The sequence below is a fragment of the Anas acuta genome, chromosome 10, assembly GCF_963932015.1.
Source record: "Anas acuta chromosome 10, bAnaAcu1.1, whole genome shotgun sequence".
NCBI classification, from domain to species: Eukaryota; Metazoa; Chordata; class Aves; order Anseriformes; family Anatidae; genus Anas; species Anas acuta.
In genome coordinates this window covers 1,609,935-1,623,989 of record NC_088988.1, presented here as the reverse complement: position 1 = coordinate 1,623,989, position 14,055 = coordinate 1,609,935, and the positions used below count along the sequence as shown (strand labels likewise).

Here is a 14,055-nt window from a genome sequence, read left to right as displayed (position 1 = left end):
TCCTGCTTCAGCTGGAGGAAGGCAATTGTCTTTTCATCCATTAATCGGAGGCTTCAGAGGAGTAATTTTATTGCAGACTCAAAGAGGAGCTGGTGGAGGGAGGAGCGGGTCACTGGTGAACGGATTACGTTTGATCGCTTCGCGCAGACCTGGCTTTAAAAAGTTATAGTTTTTCTTCACGTCTCCCCAGATCTGCCGTCTGTCCTCAGCATCTGTTACGGAGTAATGGCTTTTGATGTGTGTGGGGAAAAATAAAAAAAATGGAACCAGAGCCTGTCATATTTACTTATATTCCCGGGTCCCAGGGAAAGCACTTGCTCCTCTCAGTATGCCTACAGCGTAGCGAGGGTTTAAAAGCTTCAGACTGGAATGCAGAGGGGCCATCAAGCCACGCTGATGAATAAATGATTAAAACCAGAGTCATGCGGAGCGCAAACAGTTCGGGGTTATAACAAACAGGAGCTGGAGCCACCGAGGGCCCAATTTCCCTTTGAAGAGAGGAACGTTTCCAGTTCTGCACGTTGCTCCTGCGCAAACCCGGGTGGCGGCGGCGGGGAGAAGGCAGAGCTCCCACCGCGGCTCTCCGGGATTCTGCTGCATCTGTCTGCCCTCCACTCGGGGGAAAGCGGTGTCGGATGGGGGTGTTCAGCCCCGATTTCCCTTCCCCGTGCCCCTGCAGGCTCGGGGGGAGCTCTCTGCCCCCGCTATTAGGGCCGGGGTCCCGTGGATGTGGCTGTGGGCTGGCGCGGCACGGATCGATGCGGAGCACAGAGCCAGCTCCCAGCTCAGGAGGGATGCAAAGGGACGATTTAACCTTGCATTAGGGATATTGTTACTCCTGAAAAGGTTTAAAAAAAAATCCGATAACAACTGAAAATGATACCGCAATTTTATAGAAGGGGAGCTGCCGCATGTGTCAATAGAGGTAGCGGCGCACGTTGTCTGTTATCTGCTTGGGGTTGATGGGAAAATCCATGCTGATAGGCACTTTCTTTGCAGCTTTTAGGCATTTCTGTGTGAATCTCTGCCAGCTGCTTCTGGAGCCCTGCACCAGGCAAAGTCTGGCTGGATTTAGCACGTTTTATGGTCGTTGCCACCATTAGAAGGTGCCCAGGTACTGACAGATTTGGTGCTTTCTGGCTAGTTTGTCCTTGCACATTTCCCTCTGAAGGCAAGGGCTCTGCAAAGGAAGAAAAAAATATTTTCTTCCTTTTCTACCCTGTTTGCATCTCTTCCTTCGGGTGGTGCTGGCAGATCTGGACGCAGGTTTGGGAGGCTGCTGCAGGGAAGGGCGATCTCTTGGAGCAGCAGCTTGCCTGCTCCTCCGGCCTCACTCACCATCGTGCCATCTGCGTGCTGTAAGAAATACGTGGGAAAATCTTGCAGCTTCGCCTCCCTGGGATTGTTTTGTACCCGCTGGTGTCGTTTTCTCTTTTTTTTTTTCTTTTTTTTTTTTTTTTTCACTTACTGATGGCAAAATCCCACTGGCCAGCCCATGGAATCGCCCAGATATGCTTTTGTGCAGTGGGAGGGGAGGAAAATCAGGAATGTCAGGAGGCTCTTGGGAACAGAAGGTCCTCTGCTTCTTTGCTGGCTCGGGCAGCCCTGACCTGTGAGCCAACAGTGCTGTGTGCCTGCCTTGGGCTTTTGCTCCTGTTATTGCTGATAGAGAGCTATTCCCTTTCTTACAGTGAGAAACATTTTGTTTTATCACCCTTTTTAACTATAAAAAGAGTTCTGGTTTGCTCCGCACCATCTCTTGAACATCCTCCATCTGAAGGCTGGTGCTTCCCTTGCACGTTGGGCTCTCCTGATGGTTTTGAAGGCTCAGCATTTGGCCAGAGGACTCTGCCAAGCTGCAGCCCCGGTCCCAACCCCGCTGAGCTGTGCCCGGTCCCAGGCTGGTGGGCTTCCAGCTGGAGCTGGCATTTCTGAGCAGAGAGTATCAGGTGAGCAAAAAAAAACGGAGTGAGGGCTGCCAATATCCCATCCACAGGTAATGGATGTGGTGACAGTGACACGTAGGGTAACGGAGAGGGAGAGATGGAGCGTGCTGCTCCAAACCTGACAGCATCGGAGGGTGCCGCGTGCGGGGAGGGCAGAGCTGGCCTCTCGCTGGAGGCCGTCCAAGTCCCAGGCTTGATTGATTAGTCCCAGGTAACGAGGCTTTCCCAGATCCTTCCCTTAAACCGTGAAGTTATAGTTATAAAACAGAAATAGCTGTTTCAGCTGGCTGGGCAGCGACAAGCCCTCTGGACGCCTCTGGGTCTGCGCAGGGCTCGGGAGTGCCAGCTTTGTACCGCGGCGTGGTGATTAGTGCCGTTAAAACACATGCTTGGGATCCAGATTTGGCTGAGCAGCAGCAGAACAGGTGGAGATGTTTGGCTGTCAGCAGATCGCCCCAGCAGTGGCTGGTGGCACGAATCCAAAGGCAGCTGCTTATCCTCAGGAAGGGGCTGTTGCTGGGGCGAGCCGGACTGACACAGAAGGAGCTGCTCCCATCGCTGGGGGGGCCTACAGAGGATTTTATCTGGGGCAGGAGCTGAGCAGATGTGCGAGGACAGGGAGTTCTGGGGTGCAGGAGAGGTCTGCCGTATTTTGGAGTGATGTTTTTGTGTGTGGTTTTCTGTTTTCCCTTTTTTTTTTTTTTTTTTTAAATCCAAACGCATGCGAAAATAATTCTGCTGCGTGGCCAGGCAGCCTGGAAGGCTGCCCGCTCTCCCCACAGCTGCTCTGAGCTTCTGAAGGCAAATCACACGGTGAGGATCGAACAGCCCCAAGTGTCTGTCTCCCTTTGGCACGGTCCTGATCCCTGCTTGCCATCACCTGTCTCTCCCTGCCCGAGGCAAGGCTCTCGGGACCACCAGGGGGAGCGGAGCGGGTCCCTGGGTTCAGCCCCCGGCTTTGGAGATGTCCTTGTCCGTGCTGCTGCCTCAGATGGGAGAAATACCAGGGGGATTGAAGAGAAAAACATCTTTGGGGAAAGAGGCTGGAAGGAATATAGCAGGCGTTAGATCCTTCTGAATGCAGCTTTGCCTGTTCTGCCTTGTTTTGTGGGATGTTTTGGGGAGGTGGGGTATTTTCAAGCCCACTGCCAGCACCGGCCACTCTCAGCTGCTCTCACGCTCTGAAACGCACTGCCTGGCACCATCTCTCTGGGTTCCCGGAGCAAGAAAAGCAGCAGACCTTGCTGCTGGAGCTCAGGACCACAGCCCATGGTGCTCTGCACTGAAGATCCCACAGCTCCCAGCTCGGGAGCACCGCAGTGTCAGGGCACGGCTGCGCCAATGCGTCTCCAACAGGGAGTGCAATGTGCCCCTCTGGACACATCACCCCATCAACCTGGGCAAATTGCATCCCTCTTCTGCTTTCCCTGATGCCAAGCGGGGCTTACACTGCTTGTGTCCCAGCTCCTGGGACTCTGGAAGGGGCTGGAGGTGCCCTTAGGTCATGGCCCTTTGTGCCTGGTGGGTTCCCAACCCGTGCCATTTGGTCCCGTCGGGGGCTGGCTGCGCTGGGAGGCAGCAGGCGCTCCCCTCTTGGGTGGGATGGTGCCTTTGTTGGACGTGTCCTGCTGTATTAAGAATAACACCGTGGTGCTGGCGGGTTTCCACAGGAGCTGATTGTTCTGAAGCAGCCAAGTGAGAGACGACGGGGAGAGAGGGCGCGCGGGGAGAGGAGGCGCCGGTGCGGTGGAGTAGAAAGCGATGAAATGGAGCCCGAGCGAGCAGGACGGAGGGGAAAGGGGCAGAGCGCACCAGCAGCCAGGGTGACAGCATGAAGGAGAAGCACTTGTTCACCTTCAATCAATTCAGGGCTTTTTTCCACCGCCGCACGTGCCTGTGTGCAGCTGAGCGTGCGCCGGGAGGGAGGGGAGAGGCGGCCGCGGTGTCAGGAGCGGTTAGGAAATACATTTGTCACCAGCGGGGCAGGAGCAGGGAGAAGGGAAGGAGGCAGCCAGCATCGAGGCTGAGAGGGCCGTAGCCTTTTATTTATTGATGGCTTTGCAGCGTTCCTGTCCTGGGGAGAGCTTACCTAGGGGGAAGAGCGACGGTGTGTGGAAGAAACGGGCCTGATTGCAATATTTATGCCCGCTCCCTGCTGCTGACTGCTCCCAGGTGGAGCCGGGGTCACTGGTTCTTCATTCCTCTCCAGCAGAGCTGGCTCCTGGAATTTGACCCAGTTTATGGTTCCTGCAGGTTAGCGGGAGCTGTAGCTGGAGAACTGGTCCTACAGGGACCGTTCCTTTTGGGAACGGTTCCTTTTGTTCTGGATGTGGGTGAGGTGCCTGGCACAGACGTTTGCACTTGCCAGAATCCCTCGGCAGCACCCTGGGTCTGAGGTTTGGCTGTTTCTGACCAGCCCAGGGTGGCTTTGCTGTGGACAAGTCTGTTCATTCCTGTATTTCATTTCCCTTTGCACCATAAACGAGTCATGGTGGGCTGTGGTGGATTGCTTGCAGAGCCCCTGCTTGTGAACCTCTTCAAAAGCACTGAGGAGTTGGTGCTGACAGTGCCGACCATCACTTCCCTCTGCATTTTACATCGAGTTGCATTTTTATATATGTCTTTGCTTCCTTTCTAGGTTTGGAAGAAGTTCCTAAGCACCCAAGCTCCCCATGTCAACGTCTTCATGGCAGTGCCCACCATCTATGCCAAGCTGATAGAGTATTACGACAAGCATTTCTCTCAGCCACAGGTCCAGGACTTTGTGCGTGCCTTTTGCCAGGAGAACATCAGGTAGGTGAGCACTGCCCCCCTGCACCACCTCCACCTCTCAGCTCTGCACCAGGCAGGGGCTGCTGGTGGCTGTCGTACCAGGGGATCTGCAAATTTTCTCTTTGGCTTTACCTCTCTGCACTTCCAGGCAGGTTGGAGTGCTTTAGTGTCTCCCTGACAAGAACGGGGGTGACATTATTTAATTATGAGCCACTCGTGCATGATAAAGCCAGAAGGGGTCTGCATGCTTACTGTATGTGTCACCCTACGTAACACAAAAGTAAGGACTTCATCCCGCAAACCAAGCTTGTGCTGCAGCATCTCTTTTAGGAGTCAGTCCCGTCTAAATTTAAAATCCATATCAGACAGAGAATCGTCTGTATGTGGGGATATCTTTGGTACTGGTTAAAGGCTTTGGGAACTTGTGTCTTAAGGTTTTATGTAGGAGTGTTCTTCGTGTAGCCTTGTGTTCAAATGCAAATTCCCTGGAGCAAAGGTCATCTTGGATGCTTTCTTTTGTGGTGTTTCTTGTGCAGGTTGATGGTATCAGGCTCCGCAGCCCTGCCTGTGCCTGTCCTGGAGAAGTGGAAGAGCATCACTGGGCACACGCTGCTGGAGAGGTATGGGATGACGGAGATTGGGATGGCGCTTTCTAACCCTTTGCATGGAGTCCGTGTCCCAGGTAGGAGTCTCAAGAGGGTGACTCAGTTCAGAGGTGTTTTGCTGTGAATTATTCACCATTTACCATAATTCAGGAGTGGGCTATGGTATGAACAACGGTGCTGGGAGAGGAGCTGGCATTGGGAAGCCAGGAGAGGCCATGAGTGTGTGGGAAGCGGCTGGCAGCTTTCCCTGGGATTACTGCCCATGGTGCCTTGGCAAAGCTGTGCGTGCAGAGCTCACAGTGGTGGAAGTTGGCCCAAGCAGCCAGGCTAGGTCTGTTCTAGAAGCAGGGTCCATATTGGATGCTTTACGATTTCCAAAGTCTTCGTGAGTTCAAGCACGGTGATGGGTCTGCATCTTCAGCTTCTGCTTTATGAAGTTGTATCTGTGTGGGGTGTTGACACAGGGTTCTCCACAGAGCAGCTCATGTCCTACCAATCAGTACTGAACATTTAAAATAGGATGTCTGCTCACTCTTATTTTAGTGCAAGTTCCTTAACTCTTCAAGAATTAGAAATTGTCACACCTCGTTGTACACCCTGGCTCTGTTCTCTCCTTGTCTTCCCTCACTTCTCCTAGCTACACTTGGTGACTCCTCAATATCTGTAGTTTTATGTAACCTAGAAATAAATTGATCTAAAACATTAAAAATATAAAATGCCCCCACCCTCCCTTTGGTTAAAAACGTGGCCATCTGTCTGCCAAGCAACCCAGCCCACCACTATGCCACCTTCTCCTCCCCACATGCTGTCTGCACACGCATGGCACCATATGCATCGTTTTGGTCTCTCGGGGGACTGTTGTTACCCGGGGGGCCTGTCCTGTGCCTTGTGGCTTCCCACAGCACCCCTGTCCTGACTGCTTGTGGCACCTGTGCCCCTGAAGGGATTGCACAGGGAGAGGAGAAGCCACAGCTTCGCCCAGCACTGGCTCTGAACCTGAGAACAGCTTGGGGGCAACATGAAATACGAACCATGGTTTACTTCTGCAGAGTGACTGTAATGCTCGTCCCCACAGCCTGGTGATGTTTGCTTTTTCTTTAAGTAGGGGCAATGAGTAGAGGCTCTATACATTTCCCAGGAGACAAAGGAAGAAAGGAAATAAGACCAAAGGTGGGAAGTCAGAAATGAAGGAAGGGCAGGAAATTCTTTATTCTGGAGCTGGGTCCATGTGCTCCCAAGCAAAGCCAGTGCATAGTTTCTGGCAGTACTGGGGTCTGCAGGGGACCTGGGGACAAATAACCTGATAGAGCTGCGAGCAGAGGGGCTGGGTATAAAGGCTGCCCTTCCTTCAGAAGGGAGAGAGAAGAATCTGACAAAGGTGTGGATCAGCCAGAGACCTTACAGGCAGAGGGCTATAATTGAATAGGCTTGATTAATTTATTTCAGGAATTGTCAGTTGGGAAGCAGATGGGTGAAGCTGAGGCATAATTTACCAGAGCTGTGAAAAGCTTTTGATATAGTACCCCATTAGAGACTAGGATGTAAGGTCACCAGGTACAGCAGAGTACCCAGTGTGAACGACTCAGCTGAGAAATACAGCAGTCGGCTGGGGACAGTGCCTGGAGCAGGAGGAACAGTGAGCTTACTGCAAAAAAGAACTCAGACAGGACTGAGTGTTATAGGAAAGGTGCTAGCCAGTGGCTGACCGCAGCCCCACGCGCTGCCCAAAGCTTTATTTTAAAAAAATAATGCCACAAATGTGGCTAAGCAGCAGAGGACTCCTCGTTTGCAGCAGCCTGGTGGCCGCCCCTCTCTGCCAGCAGCTCACCATGGTGGAGGCTGGGCCTCAGCAGCCCTCGGTGCCTTAAACCATATTGAAGGGGCCAGCAAATAGATAATGAAATTGATGGGGATGACTGTGGACAGCTCAGAAATTTGTCTCAGAACGATGCCACTGCCTGTCACCCGGCAGCCCAAGCAGTTAACGTGGCTGTGCTCCAAGTGCCTGTCCCAGCGGTGATCCACCCCGGCCTGCAGAGGCAGGTCTCGGGGTAAAGATCTTCACACTTGGAGCAGAAGTGATCTTCACATCTTCTCATGGTCCTGCTCTGCTCCTTTGTGAGCTCCTGTCTCTGAGGAGAGGCCCAGGGCCTCCATTGCCCTCTTACACCCGCTCGGTGTGGCTGGGGAAGGGCAGAGGCCTCAGCGCCCGCCCGCGTCCCCACAGGACAACGGGGCACTACCGGAGCACGGATCTGAAGGAGCAAGGCAGGGTGGGAGCCTTTAATTTCCAAAAGAAGAAAAGATGAAAGATTGGAAAGATAAATGTTTGCTTGTATACGGTTAAAACCCTGCTTAAAATGCCTCTGTTTTCACCAGCTCTCATTCTAATCCCCCTGGTGCTGTTACTGTGAAGGGAGATGAATAATTCATGGACAGAGAATGCCTCGCTGGGCCTAATCACCACTTTAATTGGAGGTTTAGATCAGAGGCGGCTAATAGCTCCTACAGCGGGGACTCCGTGTATTGTTGACAGTGAGATCGTTGAGTGCCTTATCGTTGGCCTGTTTCAATTCTCCCAGGACACCACCGCACATAACAGCATCGAGGTCCCCCGATACCGAAGGACACAGACCGCAGGGCCAATTAAATTTATCTGGGAAGAGCTGACAACTTTTTTAAACAGAGGAGAACCGGTGGAAGAATAATAGTGTCACTCCTTGCTGACTGCAGCCCGGCGGAGGCTGGCTGAGCTGACACCGTGGGCACGCCGCCAGCATTTCTTAACATTCAGGAGCACACAAATTGGAGGGAGCTGGAAGGGCAGGGGGAGGGAGCCAGAGGAGAAAGCAGGGATTTCTCCCCAATTCCCCCTCCCTGAATTGTGGCTGCTGACAAAAGGAAGGCAGGGCTGAGTTCTGACCCCGTTTTGATTCAGGTCTCAAGAAAGACAGGAGCTCTGGGGCTGTGCCTTCGGGACCTGCTCAGCCAAGCACCGACCTGTTGGAGTCAGCATGGTGTGTGTTTTAACGTGGCAGAGGGCTTGAGGAGCTCTAGTCGTTGCCTCTGCACAGTTTTTATTAATACTGTCAGGCTCGTGTAGCTCTAGTCAATGCTGTGAGCATTTTCAGCCTTTACAGATGTCAATTTCCAAGTTTGTCATTTTTCCTAACTACCGAAAAGACTTCTCCAGACAGAACATAAGGAAACAGCTCCCCACGAGGGGCTTATTTTACATGTTGGTTTTACTTTAGCCAAATAAGAAATGAATTGACGGAGCTGTACTTGTAAATGCGATCCAAAGCCCTGCGCTGTGTGGGGGATATGTTGACTCCTCTGTGGCTTCAGGTGTGTTTGAAAGCGTTGGCTGACCTTTGACGTTTGATTCTCAAAGACCAAGACCAGCAGCGGTCACTGATGGTTTAGCAGTGCTGCCCATCGCCTTTCTGCACTGAGGAGGATAGCTGCATACAGTGAAGAAGGATGCTGCATCTATCTGATCATGATCTGAAGGCTTCCAGAGCTGCCAAATCTGTGGCAGTTCACTGCACTGGCTATTGCCCCCCTCCACGCGCCTTGTAAGCCTGACTTCATTTACTTGCCGTGTCTGCCTGCTGTCCCTTGCTGCGTCTTTCAGCTAGGTTTGGGGCTGTCAGCACAAGGTATTTTTCACACTGGAGAAAATGTTCCCATAGAATTCTAGAAGGTGGCTCTGGCAAGCTCGACGTGCAAACATTTGGCTCGTTTTCCATGAATTATAACTCGCTTGGAGTCGTCCTGGAGTCTCATGGCTGGTACCAGACTTTAAAATACATAAATACCTCTCCACGGCACCTCAGGTGGCACTTAACTCCTGGTGAGAAGAATGTAGCCCACTCTCCCTCCCTGCTCTGCTGCAGTTGCCTGTCTTGGACTTTTGGCAGCGATTCTGGCTGTGCTAGAGCAGCCTGAGTGAGGCTCACGGCAGGAGAAGGACCTGGCCGTCCGTGTTAGCTGACCCAAATGCTGAAGGCAAGCTCGAGCTGAACAGACACACATCACGGAACTGCCATGTAGCTTCTGTTTATTTCTTGCCAGATTTGCTAATTGTTAGGGTAGTTTCGCTGCAATAAAATCTCACTCCCTCATAGCCCATCTGCTCTTAGCTGATCCTGCAGGGATGCCATAAATCTGGGCTACGACGACACATCTATTTCCATGGCAACTGACCAATGTAGCAAACACTAAACCGTGATGTCAGACACCAGACCTCCAGGGCCTGAATGGGAGAACGAGACCAGGACACGGAAAATGCCCCTTGAGCCCAAACACCTTAAATGCAGGTAACGAGGGGCAGGCAGTGCCAGGCTCCAGGTCCTCCTCACTTTGCTCTGGGGACTTCCCAACCACGCCGTGTTGGGCTGAGCGTGCTGCTTGATGAGCAGAGTTAGAAAGCAGATGGAAAAATCGATCATTTCAAAATAAAGAGCACGCTTCCCAGTTTAACCTGCCCAGCCCTCCCAAGCCACAGGTTGCTTGGTGCTGATGCTCTGTGCCCAGTGCTCTGTGCCCGGTGCAGGGGAAACCTGCTGAGCCAGCAGATGCCCAAGACCCTTGGCTGCTGCTGTGCCTGGAGCCCCCTGGCACACAGAGGTGGCAGGAACAAAGCTGCCCCTTGGTGTGGGTTTTCAGATGCCTACTACGAAGAGCATACATGAAAGCAAGGGTGGAAGCCCTGCAGGATGCAGTTTTGGGAGCCTGTGGTCACAGTACTGTCTCGGAGCTTACTAGCAGTTGTTTGTGCCTCCGTGTCAGATACCCTGGCTTTGAGAATTGAACCCAGTGGAAGAATGTGGTGGCTTTGATCTCTGCTTTCTTCCTGTGATGTTTTCTATACGGTGTATTGATGCCTCATAAAACTGAGATAATCCCTTGCAATTCTTACCCCGTTAAGCCTTTGCCTTCTCTGTCAGGTCCAGGCTATAGGGAAGCAGTGAGCCACTGCAGCAATCATTGTGTCCTTTATTTCTCATCTTTGTGTAGGTTTCACGGTGCTCTTTTTTTTTTTTTTTTTAAAGACAGCTTCATTACTGAGCCATGAAGCTGTGCTGATGTCTTCAAAGGCTGGCCAAGAGAGGCTGTTCAGGGCTGGATTTGTTTTCCTAGGCATTTCCAGCACTGCCTGCTCAGCGACCAAACGGAGGATTGCAGCGCCGTGACATTTGCATGCAGACATAGGATGTGATCGAAGCCTTCCTGAAGGGTAACCCCCTGCTAGGGAGTTCTCTAGTGCCAGCGCAGGCTGCAGATGCCATGGAGAGAAGAGCAGCTGCTCTTTTGCATTCTTTTTGTTCCCCAGGGGCCGTCCACTGCTTCATTCCTGTTCCGTTGCCTTCACAGGTTCGGTGGGGACCCCGCTGCCCGGCGTGGAGGTGTGCATTGCCACCGAGACTTTGAGGAGTGGTGGTCGCTCCTACACCGTCCATGCTCGGGGAGATGAAAACGGCACACAGGTAGTGCTCAGCCGTGTTCTCTGCTTGTGTCACGAAAAGTTCCCTCCTCCCCAGCCTTTGAAGTGCTCCAGCTCCCCGCACGGGGCGGGAGGTGAGGGCAATGGTGCAAGGGCGGTGGGTGATGGTGTAAGAAGTTCACACCATGTCAAACCTCCCCTGCAGGAGGGCTCCAAGGCTTAAAGCTCAGTGGTTGAGGTTGTGAGAGCTGTGGTGTGGACTTGCCGTGGAAGAAGAGTCCTGGTGGAAGAAGGAAGGTGGCAGCAGGGTCGGGGCTGGACGTACACAGCCTTGTGGCTGTGTCCCTGCTCCGGGCATTTCTGCGTGGTTTGGTACCGATGATATGAAAAATTACCAAATGTCACGTAATGGCTTGCTGGTTCCCCTGTAGGAAATAAACACCTCCCAGCAGCCCGGCCGGCGCAATAAACGCCTGCCGTCTGCTTCAATTACACCACTTTCAGGGCAGGGACCTCTCTCCGTACACAGGGAGCGCGGTGCACATCTGTGCTCCTCCTGCCCGGATAATAACGAAACTGCCAGCACCGAGCAGGTCCTGGCTGTGGGGGGGGGACATGGGGCCATGCTCTGGGGCAGGACATCCCCGAGGAGCGTGGTGGGGCCACGAGTACCTGCGGGATGCGGTGGGGATGCTCTGAGCCGTCTCTTCGCAGCATCCCTGCGGCTCCCGCAAGGAGCTGATCTCGGTGACGAGGAGCCGATCTCGGCGACGGGGTCAGGCACATTGTCAGGGCAATCTGCGAGGCGTTCACACCTCGCCTGGGCTGCGAGGAGCCAGAAACCCCCCCCTCCTCTTCCTGCGAGCGCCTGCGTTTGCCAAGGAAATTATTTGCTTAGCTGTAGCGAGAGCCTCACAAGGTCAGCGCCTTCCCCGCTCGCGTTGGGCTGAGGCTTCAGCCTCCTGCTCCCTCCTGACAGCAGCACACAACAGACCCGCTCCTTCCCGTTAAGCACTGGGACAGCTCTGCTTGCCATTCCGTGCCACCCCTGGGGCACGTCGCCATCCTGCACAGCCAGGACCCCGGGGACGTGGCGGTGGCGAGGCGGGGAGCCTTTGTGCCCCACCATCCGGTAACTGCGCGAGCTCGCGGCAGGGGACTGGTGCAATTTGCAGAGCTGGCTCCTGGCACGCCCCGAAGATCAATAATCTACTTAGCTGAAAGTTTGCTGGAGCTCTTTGCGCCTCAATTCGTTTTTTTTTTTCCCCCATCCCTTGATTAGAGTGCTGGATGCCTCCCACCCACGTGCTCCAGCCCTCCCATCTCGCTGCAGCACCCAGGAGCCCCGTGCTCGCTCATTCCCAGTTTGCTCAGGTTTTTTAGGTGCTGCCGTGCCAAATACCTGCTAATTATTGCTGCACCCTGGGCTGAGAGCAGCTCTGGGGTGTTCAGTGCAGAGCGAGGTCCCCTGGGGAGATGAGATCCCGTTCTTCAAGTGCTCGGAGAAGCGATTCCTCCCCTGCTTCCCCGGGGAGCTGGGAGGTGTGGGAGCAGGCATCAGGGGACAGCAGCAGCTTCGCCTGCTCGGAGCCACCCCAGCTCACTAAGAAGCAGTCCCTAAACACCAAACCTGACCGTAAAGGCACCCCAGTAAGTATTTAACCCAGAGCCTGAGCGCAGCAAGGTGTCAGCGCCCCTCTTTACCCACCACCCCGATGCCTTTCACCTTTTTTCCCCTTCACTTTTTGGAATCCCAACTCCAGCTCAGGACCTCGTGCCCAGCTCCTGCGCGCAGGAAAGGGTTACAGCTTCCCCGCGCTGAGCGTTTCAGTTCGCTTTGTTCGGTGCGATGCATATTTCATACGCTTAGCTTCCCAGCTGGCAGAGGCCTGCAAAAACCCTGCGAGCTGTTGGGTATTGTCTCTCTCTCCTTCTTTATTTGTTTGTTTGTTGGCTGCTAGGGTTTTTTTTTTGAGGGTTGTCATTTTTGTTGGATTTTTTTTTTATTTATTTATCTATTTATTTATTTATTTTTCGCTTTTTTTCCAAATTGCTCGCTCGCACGAAAGCCAAGCCCCAGTCCCTGACAATAGGGGTCTATCAATAGATAAATGGTTTCACAGCTGTATCTGATGCCGTGCTCCAGCCAGGGCTTTTATGGCGAGTAATTTCCTTGCGCTGAGGCTGCGAGGGGAGCCGGGCAGGACGTATGGGCTGCAGGAGCTGGCAGCAGGAGGACGCTGCAGCCACGGGCTTTTCTCCACCCCCCCACCCGCCTCCCCTCGCCCCCCTCCTTCAAGGTTGTAATTATCTCGTTGTTTATCCATATGCAAGCTGTCGTCCTGGACGGGAACCGGCTCTGCTGCGGCCGTTCCTCCCCGCAGCCACCAGCATCTCCCTGCCCCTCCTTCCCGTGCCCCCCGCGTCTCCACCATCTGCCTGCAGCTCGCTGCTGCTCGCCAGCCCCTCTGTGCCACCGACGGCGTGGGGACAGCCAGTCCCTCACCCTATATCAGGGTCAGGGCTGTGAGATGCTGGGGATCCTCTGGAGAGGGCACCAGGAGCGGCTCCACCTCGCTCACGGTTTGCTGAGACCTTCCTAGAACCAGCAGGGAGATGTTTGGTCACCACCGAGGTGCAGGGAAAGTCAGGTTTGCTCCAAGGTGCTGGGCACCACCTCCAGCACCCCACCTCCATCTCCCTTCGGGGGCTTGCTGCTGCCTCGCAGGATGCTCCAGGCTTTATCCTCCCCGCCTAGGGCTTTGCCATTTTGACAAACCTTGCCCTCAGGTCGTGATCTCTGCCACCAGGAACCACCTCCCAGGCAGGCAGCGTGGGGAACACGTTGTGGGAGGCAGCTGGGATTAGGTCTGCTGCTTTTCCTCCAGCTGGAACATCAGTCCTCAGGTCGTTGGCACAACCCACCTTAGGTAAACACGCGCCGCATTTATCCTGTTTTCCATTTGCCCTTATTTCTTCCAAAAACTCCTTCCAGAGCCCTCTGAGCGTTGGACACTGCTTGTTTTGTATACTCCAGCCATGATTTCTGTTTCCCCGTGTTCCTCTCACCCCCTCAGTGTCCGTTTGGTTACCCGGGCTGCTTTCAGTACTGCGTAAACATTTGAGCTGCTCCTTACTGACCACATCCAGTTCCTTAGTCAACACAGTGACTGCCTTCCTACTGGTATTTATACTCCTGCCTCCTCCCTGTCTGTCTGATGGTTTTTTTTTTTTTTGAGGCCACAGCTGTATTTTTCTTTTTCCTGGTGGTAAAGGTGGAGGT

The 14,055-nt window shown here is 53.6% G+C and overlaps 1 protein-coding gene across 2 annotated transcripts in view; it reads left to right on the top strand.

Annotated features, from left to right (window-relative positions):
* The window catches only part of ACSF3 (acyl-CoA synthetase family member 3), a 53,709-nt gene that overhangs the window by 9,883 nt on the left and 29,771 nt on the right, over positions 1 to 14,055 (top strand). For both annotated transcript variants that reach the window (XM_068693238.1, XM_068693239.1), the window contains exons 4-6: positions 4,585 to 4,739; positions 5,255 to 5,400; positions 10,703 to 10,815. In XM_068693238.1, coding sequence (XP_068549339.1) covers positions 4,585 to 4,739; positions 5,255 to 5,400; positions 10,703 to 10,815 — 414 coding nt within the window. The remainder of the gene's footprint in view (positions 1 to 4,584; positions 4,740 to 5,254; positions 5,401 to 10,702; positions 10,816 to 14,055) is intronic.